This window comes from Dunckerocampus dactyliophorus, chromosome 9 (assembly GCF_027744805.1).
Source record: "Dunckerocampus dactyliophorus isolate RoL2022-P2 chromosome 9, RoL_Ddac_1.1, whole genome shotgun sequence".
Taxonomy (NCBI): Eukaryota; Metazoa; Chordata; class Actinopteri; order Syngnathiformes; family Syngnathidae; genus Dunckerocampus; species Dunckerocampus dactyliophorus.
In genome coordinates, this window is record NC_072827.1 from 7,041,345 (window position 1) to 7,057,670 (window position 16,326).

Below are 16,326 nucleotides of genomic sequence, written 5' to 3' on the forward strand. Positions count from 1 at the left end.
GCAATTTATTTATTTTATTTAATGAACTGTTTAGAATTTTCACATTTGGAACTAGTCTTGCTTACTTGGAGGAGGATAGTCCGTGACTTAGGTTTGAAGGAAATACCCTTTTAAAAAATGTATGTTGCTGTGTTTATTGATCTGCCTGTGTGCAGCAGTCACATTAACTTCCTGGATATCAAGGTCACTGGGAACTAGGCTTGACCTTTCAATGGCCCCTCAGAGAATCCGGTTGGACAGCGAACTGTCGGTGGCGTGCTCATGGATGGAAGAATCAATACTATGGCCACGTGACTTTGTCGTTTGACTGCTTTCTGTTTTGTTGCTTTCAGAGATGTGAAAGCTGGAAATATTCTACTGGGAGAAGATGGCTCTGTGCAGATTGCAGGTGTGTTGAACATGTAGCACTGGTATCCTTTAGGCTTTATGTACTTATACACTTAAGTACACTTAACTCTGGGGTGTCCGAAGTGCAGCCCATGGCACATTCTCAAAATATAATTTAACAAGAAAAAACTCCAGCAAAAATTGAAAAAATCTGCAATAATTTTACAAGAATAAAGTCCAAATATTAAGAGAAATAAGTTGAAATTAATGAGAAAAAGTCATGATATTATGAGGATAATGTCGTAATATTATGAGGAAAAGTAACATCATTTTAGTAGCATAAATGTGAAATATTAAAGAAAGATGTTATTTTTTAAGAGTCATAATATGAAAAAAAACAAAACAATGAATAAAATTGTAATTTTTGGAAAATTAGATTGTGAAAAATTATGTTACGGGAATGAAGTCAAACTATATATAATAAAGTCAGAAATACACAGAAATAGTTGGTGGAAAAAAACAGTAGAAAAGGAAGGAACAGTGGTAATTTTACAAGAATAACTCAAAATATTAAGAGAAGAAATTTGAAATCTAACGAAAAAAGTCATAATTTTATGTATGATGTCGTAATGAGGAAAAGAACTTCATTTTGGTTGCGTAAAATTGAAATCACAAAAATCGTTCTTTTTTAAGGCATTATATTATGAAAAAACAAACAAAGCAACGAATAAGTGTTGGAATTTTTGGAAAATTTTGGTTGTGAAAATATATAATATTCAGAGAAAAAAGTTGTATTGTCATGTGACAAAAAGTTGCAATTTTTCAAAAATAAAGTCGTAATATTATGAGGAAAAACAGTGTCATTTTAGTAGCACAAAGTTGAAACGTTAACGAAAAAATACATTATTTTTTAAAAAGTCATAATATTATGAAAAACAAACACAAGATAGTTATATTTATGAGAAAATTAGGTTGGGAATAAAGTCATAATATTATGAAAATAAAATTTACAAAGATTATTTTAGAAGAAATTTGAAAGATTTGGGAAATTAAAAAAAAACAACAGCAAAAATGGAAAAAAAGCAAAGAGTGAATTTTATACTAATAATAGGTTTTTCACCTATATGACATGGTATTTTTTTCTTGAAATATATTTAACTTCTTAGCATATCTACATTCACAAAATATCCAAGTGGCCAAGTTGCATCCTTTCGTTTTTCCACTATGTAGTCCTCGCTGAAAAACTTTTGGACACCCCTGCCTTACTGACATTAGATAATTAGATACCTGGGGTACAAGAGCACCGTCTTAGATTATAAGACTATAATGCAAACTTTTGACTTGAGATGCAGGATATCATTGTGGAAGGTGCGTCCTTTCATTTTTCACTATGTGGCCCTCGCTGGTAAAACCTTTGGACACTCCTGACTTCCAGTGGTGTGAAAAAGTGTTTGCACCCTTCCTGACTTCAAATCTAAATATTAGTCAATGACAACACAATTGAATACAAAAACTTTTTATTATTAAGGGAGAAAAAAATCCAAACCTACATGGCCCTGTGTGTAAAAGTGATTGCCCCCTAAACCTAATAACTGGTTGGATCACCCTTAGCAGCAACAACTGCAATCAAGCGTTTGTGAACTTGCAATGAGTCTTTTATAGCGCTGTGGAGGAATTTTGGCCCACTCATCTTTGGAGAATTCTTGTAATTCAGCCACATTGGAGGGTTTTTCCAGCATGAAACGCCTTTTTAAGGTCATACCAGGATTCAATCAGGACTTTGACTAGGCCACTCCAAAGTCTTCATTTGGTTTTTCTTCAGCCATTCAAATGTGGACTTGCTGGTGTGTTTTGGATCATTGTCCTGCTGTAGAACCCAAATTGGTTTCAGTTTGAGGTCACCAACAGATGGCCGGACATTCTCCTTCAGGATTTTTTGGTAGACAGCAGAATTAAAGTCCACACACCTTCCAAAAAGTTTGTTTCATCAGACCACAGAGTATTTTCCCAAAGGTCCTGGGGATGATCAAGATGTTTTCTGGCAAAATTGAGACAAGCCTAAATGTTCTTTTTGTTCACCAGTGGTTTTGGCCTTGGAACTCTGCCATGCAGGCCCTTTTTGCCCAGTGTCTTTCTTATGGTGGAGTCATGAACACTGACCTTAACTGAGGCAAGTGTGGCCTGCACTTCTTTGGATGTTGTTGTGGGGTTGTTGTGGGCAGTCATTTTGGTTGGCCGGCCACTCCTGGGAAGGTTCACCACTGTTCAGTCCCAAAACTTTAGAAATGGCTTTTCCAGACTGATAGATCTCAATTACTTTTTTTCTCATTTGTTCCTGAATTTCTTTAGATCTCGGTTTATGTCTAGCTTTTGAGGATCTTTTGGTCTACTTCACTTTGTCAGGCAGGTCCTATTTAAGTGATTTCTTGATTGAGAACAGGTGTGGCAGTAATCAGGCCTGGGTGTTGCTAGAGAAATTAAACTTAGGTGTGATAAACCACAGTTATGTTTTAACTGATGGGCAATCACTTTTTCTCCTTTTAATAATTGAAAGTTTCATATAAAACTGCATTTTGTGTTCAGTTTGTTGTCCTTGACTAATATTTACATTTGTTTGATGATCTGAAACATTAAGTGTGACAAATCAGAAATCAAACATTTTGTCACACCACTAAGTAATCCAGGATGTCTAAATATGGTTGATTTATTTATTTGTCATGAACCTGTCTCACCCGAAGTCAGCTGGGATAGGCTCCAGCATACCTAATGAGAATAAGCGGTATAGAAAAATGCTTATTTTTTAATTCACTTCCTTACAGATTGAATTTATTTAATGACTTTTACAGATTTTGGCGTGAGCTCCTTCCTCGCCACAGGGGGCGATATGACAAGAAACAAAGTTCGAAAGACCTTTGTGGGCACGCCCTGCTGGATGGCACCAGAAGTGATGGAACAGGTGACTCCTAGTGGCTGGTGGTGGTATTGCAGCTTCATCCAAAACGAAGATTTCAGGGAATCCATGCATGCAGACATCAGCTGATGAATTGGCATCCTCATTAGAGTCTCGACCTGGCTAAATAATAGTAAAATTAAGTCATTTCTCCAACTTTGTCCCATTCCCCCCATCCCACACCCGACTCCCACAGGTTCGAGGTTATGATTTCAAAGCAGACATATGGAGTTTTGGAATAACGGCCATAGAACTAGCAACAGGGTCCGCTCCCTATCACCGCTACCCCCCCATGAAAGTGAGTGTTGGTCTGTCAGCATCATGTTTGTGTCAAGTTTGAGAAAAATGGAAAATTATGACTAAACATTTGCTAAACAGGAACAAAAAGTCATCTTGAGGAAGTAGCTCTGTTGACTTCACGTGACAGTTCCCGTAAAAACAACAGAAAAAAATGTTTCCTGCTGTGGCTTTGTTTTCATCTTCTGCTGTCTTTGCTGTGGCATATGATAACTATTTGTTGCCCATCTATAGGTCTTAATGTTGACGCTGCAGAACGATCCACCCACTCTGGAGACTGGTGTGGAGGACAAGGAAATGCTCAAGAAGTATGGCAAGTCGTTCAGGAAGCTCATATCTTTGTGCCTTCAGAAGGAACCTGCCAAAAGGTTAGTTTCACATTCTGTTTGTCAGGTAATGGAGGTCATGGAATAAGAACGTCCTGGTTAGGAGCCACTTGTGAAGCATTCTAAACATGCTCTTTTGTTTTTCCAGGCCGACAGCTGCAGAGCTTTTGAAAAGTAAATTCTTCCAAAAAGCTAAGGTATTTATTTTTCCCCCTCAACGGTCTAAAATTAAAAAAAAAAAACATAAAAAAAAAATGGAGCAAAAAAGGCTGATATGTTGATACAATAACTGCTGTAATAACATATTGTCTTTAAATATGTATCACTTTTTCTATTACAAAAATATCGAGAATGTATATACATTTATTTGTATTTTTATTTATTATATATATATATATATATATATATATATATATATATATATATATATTCATTCATTCATTTATTTATTCATTTATTCATTTTGTAAAAATTATTTTTATTTATAATTTTTATGTTTTTCATTTTGTAAAAATAACACAATTAATACAAATAAAAAATGTATAATAATTGTATTTTTTTTGTAAAAAGGTCACAAGGTCTTGCGAGGTTAAAACATTAAGATTTCTCATTCGTGGACACTCAGCCTGGTATGGTAATAAATAAATGATAAATAAATATAGTAATAATAGTAATTAATCAATCACACAATAAATGAAAAATGAACTCAATAATTTTGCCTGCCTCACTATATTACCATGTGCTTGCAAATCTGTTTTCCTTGTCTCTCGCCTCCAAACAGGCAGGAAGAGTGTTCACTCTGTGTATTGGTTTCAGCACCTTGGCACATTTGTTCCATAGAACAAGAACATGAGCGGAGTGAGCCCTTTTGTCAGTCATACAGTCTCTTTGTCTCGGTGGGTGGAGGCAGGACCGCTAGCATACACACAAAGTGCAGAAGAGTGTAATGTAGTAGAAATTAAATTAGTAGATTGCAATATATTGTCATATATTTTTTCATTTTTCTTAAATGCTTTTCTTAAATGTAATGTTAAAATCTCATCTCTTCCTCTTAGACACCATTCTTGCGTCTTGTCTCATCATGTGAACTGAGCGTCTTGTGACACCCCTAGTTTTTAGTTATTTGTATCAACATTTTAGCTTTTTCTTGTTACTGTTACTCTTGTTAGAGTTTTTCCTATTTTTGCCATTGTTACATTTTTCAATTTGGTGGGGGTATGGCGGAAGGTTGGCAGGTCTGCCATTGATTTTTAGCTTTGAGGATCTTTAGTAGCATCATAGTCTTATTTTATTCCTGCAAATGCGCTTAAGAACATATTAAAACATCTTTCTTTAGTCTTTGCACTACACTACTTGTTTTGGATTAATTTAGCAATGAATAAATGAATGAATACAGTAGTAGCTGATGAATGAATTATGTGTTTCTCTTCACACAGAACAGAGAATATCTGGTTGAAAAGCTTTTGTGTCGTGCACCAAAGATATCCCAGAGAGCAAAGAAGGTATGTTGACACTGACACTTGCCAGTAAAATAACTCTCTTATTGACTAAACAGCAGACATTGTGTGTGAAAGCGATGGGATTGAGTGGAGTACCTCCGTCACAAAGTTGCATTTACAGTCAACATGAGCGATGCTCTCTGGCTTTCTGCAACACCTCAGACATTTTACGCACAAACTGTTTTGTCGATAGAGTGAAAAATACGGGCTTCTGTCGCAAAAGAGTCACGAGGGGTAGATGTACTGACATGTTCTGCGTCTCTATACATTGAAAAAATAGGTTGCAATAAAATGGTAACACTTGGTAAGATGGTAACACAGCAAGAAAGCCTCAGTTTGCCCGCTCGCTCCTTCCCTCATCGCTGTCTGCTGGGAAAAGGTGCAGTTTTCATGCACAGCCTCACTTAGTATTGGCAAGGTCATTTCTGTCAGTGCAAGGATGGAAATTCACCGACACAGTGAGAGTAAATGGAGGGCATGGTGGATAGCATGTTTGCTGCAGTGGATGACGTGAACATTACCCACAGACGAGCTAGGGTGTCAATACACTCATATTACTGCCCAGCATTTTCATGCTCATGCAAGTATTGATAGTGCCTCAAACACTGGCAAGCATCTTCTGTTTTTTATTTTTTCAATGCGGTGAAGCATGAATTACATTACATAACATGAAATCGAAATGGCTTGGAAAAATCACACCCAAATAGTTTACATGATTACTTTATATTACTGTATGTTTTTGTTTTAGCAATGCTGCATGAAGAATCCATATACAGTAGTACCTCGCATAACATAAACCTCCTTTTACATAAATTCCACTGAACATAAAGAATTTATGTAAAGTTTTGCTTCGTATTACAGAAGAAATTCCATATAACATAAAGCGTCAAGTCAGTGCAAGTCTTTTTTTTTTTCAATCAACTTTATTAATGCCTCAAGTCGGTGCAAGTTCAGACTAACACTTGGTGACGCCTTCTGACGCATCACGCTCTCATTGGCTGATTTTCGGGGCACCGCCTCCGCTCTCATCTCATTGGCTGATTATTGGGGCATTATCGGTAGGATTGTTTGTTTTTCAGTTTTATTCATTTACAATAATCTTATTTATTACCTTATTTTATATTAGAATGTTACTGTACTATGTTTATGCTAACGTTTTCTTATATTTTCCCACCATATTTGGTGGACTTTGAATATTTTGAAGTGCCAAAGGGGTGAGTTTGGGAAGATCTTGGAACGGATTAGGCTATTTACATGTATTTTACGCTTCATATAACATAAAATCCCTATAACATAAAGGTTCTCGGAACGGATCATTTACGTTGTAGGGGCGTCTACTGTACTATCATATACTAGAACAGGGTTGTCCAAAGCCCGGGGTCTGTGGCACGCTTTAAAGATATAATTTAACAAGAAAACTAAAAAAAAAAAAAAAAAAAAGGCTGTAAAACCCCTCACCACACACTTTATACACTTTTCTCAGACATGAGAAAATATATACTGTATGTTGCGCATAGTGAGGGCCTTGAAAAGTGCGGCTCACTCCTTGGTCTATGGGCTGAATCAACGATGTAGTGTTTCCAAAGTAAGCCTGTTAAAAACTTGTTCAGGTTTATATCCCCCATCCTCAATGCCTTTCAATTTGTTCACGTATGCGTCTGCATCCGTGGTATGCGCAGAGGCATCCTCTCAGTGGCCTTGTTTAAAGCCCCTTTTGCATCCTTGTTAAAATGTATTGCTGCTGTCGTCCTAATGTTATTTTGCTCCTTCTTTATGGTACAATCTGAAGATTGATTTATTCCGCAATGGCTCTCTACAGCTGCGGAAGTTCTACCTTCCTTCTACAACTGAAGGTGCCTTTGTCGGTGTAGAGTTGTGAGTTTTGTCAGGGAGAAAACTTGCAAACATACAGCGCTAAAGAGCCACACTGCTAGCGACTAAACAATTATGTAAATTAGTCAAGCTGAATGCATTCTGTACTGTACAGCAGTGGTCCCCAACCCCCGGGCCGTGGGTCATTTTTTTTTCATGTTTTATTTTGAAAAGTGGATTCTCTCTGTTACATCCGTCTCACTTGACGCATGTCCATTGTGCATGTGCTAAATTTATCTCATGCCGCACAGATAGACTACTACTGTATTTTTAGCATTTTTCTTTCACCTCATATTTGTTGTCAAATGCTGATACTATGTGGGAATGCATAAAGGTAAGTTTGGATGACTTATTGTGTGCTAATGTGCACATTTGTCTCAAGTTAATTCATGCTAGCGCACTGCCTTTTACCACACACGTCAAACAGCGACGTAATAATCTCTCTGGAAAAACTTGGCTGGAACTTGAACTGGTGGATGGTGGGTCGCCATTCATTTTGTTGTTTTAATTTGATGTTATTCATGTCTTAGTTTTACACAATACATAAAAAAGATAAATTAGATAGCTTTAATGTACGAACCCCGCTCAAAAAAGTTCGGGGACCACTGCTGTACAGGACACATGGCATGGAGGAGATTGATAAGATTGATGGCCTACAGTCCCTTAGCCAATCGAGACGCAGAAGACAATGCGGGTTCTCTCTTAACGAATCAAGACGCAGAACACAATGCGTTCATACGCATTAAAAAAAAAAGCATGTTACAATGTAAAAAAATTGCACACAAAAAATCTGTGTAATAGCAAGGCTGCGTAAAGTGAACTGCGTTATAGCGAGGAAACACTGTACTGTAGTACACTGTACTAAAATTTTTAATTTTACGAAAATACGTTGTAATATTGAGGAAAAATAACATCAGGCTAGTCGCATAAAGTTCAAATAGTAAAGTTTTTTTTTAAGTTGGAATATTATGAGAAACAAACAAAACAAAGTTGTCATTTTTGGAAAATTAAGTTAGGGAAAAAGTTCTAATATAGATAATAAATTGTCAAAATATAATGGCAATAAAATCATAATATACTCCTGATCAAAATCTTAAGACCAGTTGAAAAAATTGCTAGAATTTGCATTTTGCACATTTGGATCTTAATGAGGTTTTAAGTAGAGCTACAATATGCAAAAGCAAGAAGGGGGAGTGAGACAAAAAGCACTTTGCAAAAGTAATTTATTGAAAACAACAATTAAACTGAAATAGGTTGTTTATCACCTGATCAAAAGTTTAAGACCATCGCTCAAAAAATAACAAAAAAAACTCTCCAAACCAGAACAAAAAGTTTTCTCAGTAGGACTCAGTAATGAGAAGCTCCACCGTTCTTGTTAATCACTTCAAAAATGTGTTTGGGCATGCTTGATGCAGGTAAGGTATGATTTTTTTGGGTCTACCACTTGACTTTTTTGTTCCATAATGCTCAGGATCTTTCAAAAAATGTAGAGTGACTGATTTACTGCACCCAACCTCAGCAGCAATGGCACGCTGCGAGAGGCCTTTCTTATGCAGCTCCACAATCCAACCACATTCAAAAAGAGAAAGCTTCTTAGCTTTAGCTTTAGCTTAGTTCATAAATGCTTGCCAACTCTTTCATCTCAAATCAACATGCGTAAAGGTACTAAGCGATTTCAAAAAGAAGAAGAAAGGAGAAATCTGCCGTCGATCAATTCATCTGCAATGGAATTTATGAAGCCCATTTGGGAATAGCCGTCTGTGGGTCAGACTGTTGCTTTGACTTTAGCGCCCTCTGCTGTACAATTGTTGAAAATGCTTGCGTATGCAATTTTTTTGTAACTTACTGTATCTGACGGCTGATGTCTTTATTTTCACACAGTGAAACGATCTCTATAGACATTGAAGCTAACCTAAGCTTCCATTAAAACATTGCAGATGATGTAAAATACAATACATCATTGGAGTTCATTCAAATTCACACTGAAGCAATGCAGCATTTTGTGTTATGTACAATACATGGATAACTGATCTGCATGCGCAGAACGCCGCTCACGTCACCGCTAAACCAACGTTCGCTACCGTTAAATCAAGGCTAAAGCAACACCGGCTTCACGGTGCACCGCAAGGACAATGCCCGTGTTTTCTATTTTTTTTCCCCCATTTTGTGCGCGGTGACGAGCGTTGTCGAAATTCGGCCCCCTCTTCCTATCGTTCAAGGGACGCTACAGCAAAGTTCAGGTGGTGTGCCGGGCTTGTAGTACGAGTGATCTTCCGCTGAAGCGTTGTAGAAGCGTTGTCTGATATTATTTTTCAGTCCGAGTCTGGTCACAGTCCTGTCATCGTGTATAAACCGCACCCCGATTTTTTGCTTCTTACCGGTGGAAAAAAGGTGCCTATTTCAGTTTAATTGTTGTTTTCAATAAATTACTTTTTCAAAATGCTTTTTTAAAGAAACAATGACAGAAATAGAAAAAACAGCTGTAAGTTTATGAGAATAAAAGTCATAATATTAAAAGAAAAAAGTTGCAATTTTACCAGAAGAAAGTCATATTCTAACGAGAAAAGGAGTCACAATTTTATGAGAATAAACTTGTGATATTATGAGGAAAAATAATGCCATTTTTAGTAGCATAGAGTTGTAATATTAAAGGCAAAATAAATTATACTTTAATTGCTTAAATCCCTGCTATTTTTCAAAAGACAAACCCGTCAGTATCGGCCATTTTAGACTATTTTGACGGATCTTTCAAGGCACATAAAATATTGTGTTCTATGCCTATATGTACATGGAACCTACCAAAAGAGAGCTTAGACTCTTGTCTTTCATCAGAAAAAAAGTTAGTTTTTACCATTTTCTGTTCTTCAGTAATTACCAGTAGAATGTAAGTTTCAGGAAAATAGCAGTTCCCAATAAGAAAAGGGAGACAACCAGCTTTTTGTGAAAAGATAAATTTCAAGCAGAACTTTCACTTTAACACCATTTTTTTTGCTTTTGTGACAGCTCAAATATCTAAACAACTATATCAACATAAACAACACAAAACAGGGTTGTTTTACATCAAAAATAACTATTTATTTACCGATATAACACCATGAACTATTTACAATTTTCACATTTGGAACTGAACTATGTGTGTGTGCACATGTGTTGGTGTGCGTGTGCACGTGTTAAAATTGCTCTCCAATGCGTAACCTTATGCACGCTACGCTCCTCCACGCTCTCTAACTTCATCCTCCCTGTCATGTGATTCTCCATTGAAATGATCCCTGCCAAGCTCTTATCAAATGTAATTTTTATTGCTTAAAAGTGTTTTGAAATCTTAATGCTTGGTGTAAAAAATTTGAATATTATGGGAATAAAGTGATAATATAAAAAGAAATTTTTTTTTAGGAAAAAAGTTTAAATATTTAGGAAAAAATATACAGTAATGGAAAAATGATTAGACAACTCTTGTTTCTTGTTCATTTTAATGCCTGATACAACTAAAGGTAACTTTTTGTTTGGACAAATAAAACAATGACAACAAAAATAGCTCATAGAGTTAAATTTTTTTCATAGCACAGTGCTTTTGCTATTGATGTAAGAACTGAAGTGATTTTAGGTATTATCAAGAAAACCGTGAAAGTTGCTAGATATCAGCTCTTAAATTCAACTCTCGTGAGCTATATTTGTTATCTATATAATTTCAGAGTACTTTTAAGCAATAAAAACGGTCACAAGATGGCAGAAGTACATTTGATTAGAGCTCGGCAGTGATCATTTCAGATTATTAGAAATATTATAAGAGCCGCACGGTGGCCGAGTGGTTAGCATGTCGGCATGTTGAGCTGGAAGATCTGGGTTTGGTTTTTGAAAAGTGCAAAAGGTTTGCCAGAGACTTCCATGGCGTCACACCGGCTGCTCAGAGCATATGCCTGAATATTGTGCACCTTGCTGGGCCACAGCCGGTGCCTTCCTTCCCTACATGCCCTGGATCTCCTGATAGTAGTGATGTGGTAGTAGTAATGTCATGGTATTTGATTAGGACAAATCAACAGGTACAGCTGGGCAAATCCAAATTTGTTCCAGTCCTCCTTACCTCATGGTGTGTACAAACTACATTTAAATCTAAATTTTAAAAAGTAGATATAAAACGTTTATCAGTACCATATCGGTCTTGAGAAGCACAAAGTTATCAGTATTAGTTTGGGAAAAAAAAAGTACATTGTGCATCTCTAATTCTTATATTAAAGCCGTAAAACACAACAGAGTGTAAATATACTCATCCAGCCTGAGTCTCTCACACACACACACACACACACACACACCGCAACACTAGCGTGCTCTGCTAAACTAAGCTAACGCCACTAGCTCCGTAAAAAGAGTTTCCACCGGCTTTTTCAGGTTGCTATTTCGGCACGTTTAGTTTGGGAGGGGACGATTTAGTGTTTGTGATAAGATTCTGCCACAATTCAGCAGTCCGCTGGGGGAATACTTCCCCGCACCAACAGTCCTTCTCCTCACGATGACAGCATTTCAATCACACAATGACAATTTCTGCGAGATTCCACGTTTAACAGTAAATTCTGCTTATATTGGCCAATTGCGTGATTCCGTCCACGATTCTGTTAAAGTGGAACTCACAGGGCCCTAGGTGGTGATGCGACTGAAACATCATCATACCAAGCCTCTGTCTCACTCCCAAACCTTGATTTTTCCTTAAATGATTGACTCTACCATCTTGAATGTCCTCACCTACTCCGACTGCACAACTTCATCTTTGCAGCGTTTTTCACCTCTCCTCTGCTGTTTTTCTGCCTTCTTCTGTTTTGCTTTTCTGTAGTCACAATAAACACATGCAATGTTACTCTCACTCAGCAAAACAGGCATCGTATAGGGGTCTACTAGAACACAGACTCATCCTGGATGTGCTCTGTTTTCCTCACTTCAAGGTCCTAACCATATCAAATCAAATAAACCTAATAAATAAATAAATAAAAAACAAACATCAGGTGGGTCAGGAAGTAAGAATCTTTTTTTTTAAACATTGTAATACACACACAGTATAGAACAAGGGTGTCGAAAGTGTAACATGGGGAACATTTGTGGCCGGCAGCTGCATTTTGACTGGCCCATGGCACATTGTAAAAATTAAATCTAACAAGAAAACAAAACAAAAAAAAAACATAAAAAATTGAAAAGTCAGCAGTCAAACTATTAAGAGAAAAAAGTTTTAATCTAACAAGAAAAGGTTGTAATTTTGCTTTTTGCTTTTTTGTTTTGTAATTAATATAATAGTAATGCCATTTTGTTGAGCATAAGGTTGAAAAATCAAAAGATTTTTTTTAAACGTCATAATATTAGTTAAAATTGGGTTGGAGAAAAAGTTATGTGACAAATAAAGTCAAAATATTATGGAAAAGTTTACAAGAAGAAAGCTGAAATAATTTACAAGTATCAAAGTGGCAAAGTTGCATTCTTTCATTTTATAAACAGTGTCCAAAGTGCTACACAAACTAGGAAAACCATAAAACCACAAAAAGTAAAAGTACAAATTAATACATTAAAAAATGCTAGTAAATCAAATAAAAACAAAAACATTAAGAACAACTATAAATAAAGTGGATATGAAATAAAACCCAAAATATGTATAACCAATCAAAAAACCAAAAAGAAAACAACAAAAGACACAGAGGACCAAACAACTTCCATGGTTTTCTTGATGATAACCAATATCACTTGAGTTCTTACATGAATGCCAAAAGATTTAAGTCTTTTGAGCTATTCTTATGAGCTGTTTTTGTCCAAACAAAAGTACCTTTGTTTGGAAAAATATAACATAAACAAGGTTGGTCTAATCATTTTTTCCATGACTGTATTTATATGTGTATATGTACAGTATCGATGACCACTGCACTACTGTCTTTCAGGTGCTAGGTTTTGCAGACAAGCCATAAGTTTTCTAATGATAACAAGAGACTAAGTGTCCGGCTTCGGCGTATGCCGGGTCTTGGATCCCACCATGTGAGAGCCGGAGATTTAGTGTAACAATATTTATTACACAGGGTGTAATATAGTAGCACAAAATACAAAGTACAACCAAGGCACAAAGTATAACACAAAATCACCCGGAACACTCACAGGGGAAAAACTAAGAAGGAAACTGAAAGAGCTGCGCAAAAGTGGCAGAGCTGGCGAGGCAAAAAAGTCTAAACACAAAAACGCATTGCTGAAAACCAAGCAGGTGTGATACCATGAAAAAAGGTAACTGACCACTGCCAGAGAGTGCCAGGCAGGGTAATGAAGAGTAGCTAGAGCAAACACACAACAGTAGCGAGAACCAGATCTACTGCAGAGAGGAGTCGGTGTAGGCAACAATCTGGCAGTGAGTTGAGGTGAGTCTGCTGCTTAAAAGGACAGCTCCTGATGAGCTGCAGGTGCGCCAATTACTACTCAACAAGGTGTAAGGGGTGCGCTGCAACACAGGACAGAGAGAGGGCAGCAGCGCAACACACAGAACAAGACACTAAGATTGTTAAGTGACAATAATCGATGATTGATGTATCCCATGAACAATAGCCACTTGTAGCTCTGAGCTAGCTAGATGCCTCCAGCCAGGCATGGAAATAAAAATGACACAAAAGTGGATTGAGATTGAAACGCCGGCATAGATAGGCTTAGCATGTGACAAACTGTCGTCAATTGGCTGCACATTTTACGTACTATTGTACTATTGTTCATCCTCCCGATAATAAGAAACCAAGTGAAAGTCAACACAAGACGTGTCCCGTATCTGATCATTGGTCAAGTGCCAGCAAGGCAGACGGGCAATTCTGTTGCATGCTTATCAAAATAAAACGCAGTGAAACATTTTTGATATTTTAAATAATTTTCAAACGTAAATAATGTGTTCGTAAATAATAATCTATATATGTATCTATATAGCATATATATAAATTCATACAATATATTACTTAAACTTGTTTTCAAGTTTAAAAAAAAAACAACTAATTTTTAAGACGTGGCGGCTTTTATTTTGTAATGGCGCACTGGAAACCCTAGTGACCTTTTTTACATATATTACGTCCATTGGGTACGTACTCAAGTGTGTATTGTTGTAATTATACTTTGTCTTGTCCTGCAAACACTATTTGTGTGTTGTTGTTGTTGTTTAATGTACATTACCTATTTGCCAGGGGCCCTTGGAATTGTCTAATGGGGCTCTGGCCAATAGCACTTATCATGAATAAATTGAAAAATGTGCAGTTAATCCATGTGATCAGTATCTGCATCAGCCGATTTTACTCATGGATGGTCAGTGTCGGAATCGTCATCAATAAAACCCTGATCGGAGCATCCCTAGTATTAAGGTGAGACTTGCCTATCGTGGATTGGTACGACTTATGTCGCTGGTACACACAACGTACAGCTTGCGCGTAGTTCTTGCAACTTTGATGCAAAGGCCCGCATGGAACGCAAGGTCAGTACTTTTATTGCAAGTTTGACAGGCGTTGTTCTCGCAATTTACGTGCGTTGGTTGTACGAATGAAGCCATAGCCGTACGTCCGAACAGCCTCAGATTGTGGTACGCACTTTTGACTAACAGGTTCTATGTTGGGTGCATGATGATCTTACTCCTTCATGGTCACCACACCTACGTTCTCAACAAGTAAAAGCAATTTGGGGAACACCACAAATGGCGCGGGCAAAAAAACGTACGTTGGCTCTGGCCACACATAGACAAACAAATGTTAAATGGTCTTTCACTTGCGTAGTGCTTTTCCACCTCCATTTACCTACTGATGACACAGCATCAGGGGCAACTGGGGGTTCAGTATCTTGCCCAAGGACACTTTGACACAGACGATTGAACCCGCAACCTTCAGGTTGGGAGGCGACCACTCTACCACTTGAGCCATGCCACTCCCCCAACCATTCACATTCATACTGTACCTATGGACGATTAACCGTGCCAATTAAGATGCATGATTTTGGAGTGTGGGAGGAAGCTGTGGAGACAACCCATGCATGCCCAGAACATGCAAACTCCACACAGAAAATGCCCAAACGGAGGTTCTTTCCAATCTGACTGTGTGGCCAACATGCTAACCCAGGGGTGGGCAAACTACGGCCCGGGGGCCACGTCCGGCCCGCCAAGCGTTTGAATCCGGCCCGCTAGTTGTTTCCAAAGTATTTAGTATAAACTTTAACATATGAGCTGGCAACGTGACTTGCAAGTAGTCAATCTGAGACCACCTTTTGATGGTTGAAGCAGCCATCCAGAAAACTACCTCACCCATGATGCCAGACACACACAAGTTAACCCGAACACTAACCTTAACCACATCTCGCGGATTGTATGACACTGTTACAGATAAAATAAGACAAATAATTCCAGGTGGACTGTTAGAATTATAAGCTTAAAGTAGCGTGTGTGTATCAAATACCTGCCCGGCCAACTTTGTTAACTCAATGCAGCCCGCACGTCAAAAAGTTTGCCCACCCCTAGCTAACCACTTGGCCACCCTGCAGCAAGGTACAGAGCAAACAGGATGGATGATAGATCTTTGGTAGTAATGTGCGATACCACTGATTTCATTTCTGATCTGATCCTGGGTAAAATTTAGGCTGGTATCGGCGATACCAATCTGATACTGATACTTGGTGCAAAAATCACCTAATGTCTGGTAAATTTGAAAACGTAGTGTATTTCATATCATGGCATGAAGAATACAAGACATTTCATTGATTAATTTAAATAAATGTATTTAAATAAATTAATAATTTAAATAAACTAATAATTTTGTAATTTAAGTTTGTTTTTGTTTTTTTTAAACACAGAAGAGGGAGTAGGGTGATTTACAGTATAGCCAGGCTAATATACGACAACCGAAATAACACGGAGCACAGAATCATATAAAATATTTGAAAACTGTATTTCAAACAATAAAAAAGAAAATAACTAAAATTAAACCATTAAAATTGGGGATGCCCTGATCAGGGATTTATGCTGCCGACTACGATACTGATCATCCAGGACTGAAATCGACCGATACCAATACCGATCACCTAT

At 37.4% G+C, this 16,326-nt stretch overlaps 1 protein-coding gene across 7 annotated transcripts in view; it reads left to right on the forward strand.

Moving 5' to 3' along the window:
* stk39 (serine threonine kinase 39) overlaps nt 1-16,326 on the forward strand; it is an 87,576-nt gene that overhangs the window by 32,465 nt on the left and 38,785 nt on the right. For 6 of the 7 annotated variants that reach the window (XM_054788423.1, XM_054788418.1, XM_054788420.1 and 3 more), the window contains 6 exons: nt 333-388; nt 3,174-3,283; nt 3,474-3,575; nt 3,809-3,942; nt 4,049-4,097; nt 5,337-5,402. In XM_054788423.1, the coding sequence (XP_054644398.1) occupies nt 333-388; nt 3,174-3,283; nt 3,474-3,575; nt 3,809-3,942; nt 4,049-4,097; nt 5,337-5,402 (517 nt within the window). The remainder of the gene's footprint in view (nt 1-332; nt 389-3,173; nt 3,284-3,473; nt 3,576-3,808; nt 3,943-4,048; nt 4,098-5,336; nt 5,403-16,326) is intronic. The other variant, XM_054788424.1, reaches the window with a different exon arrangement.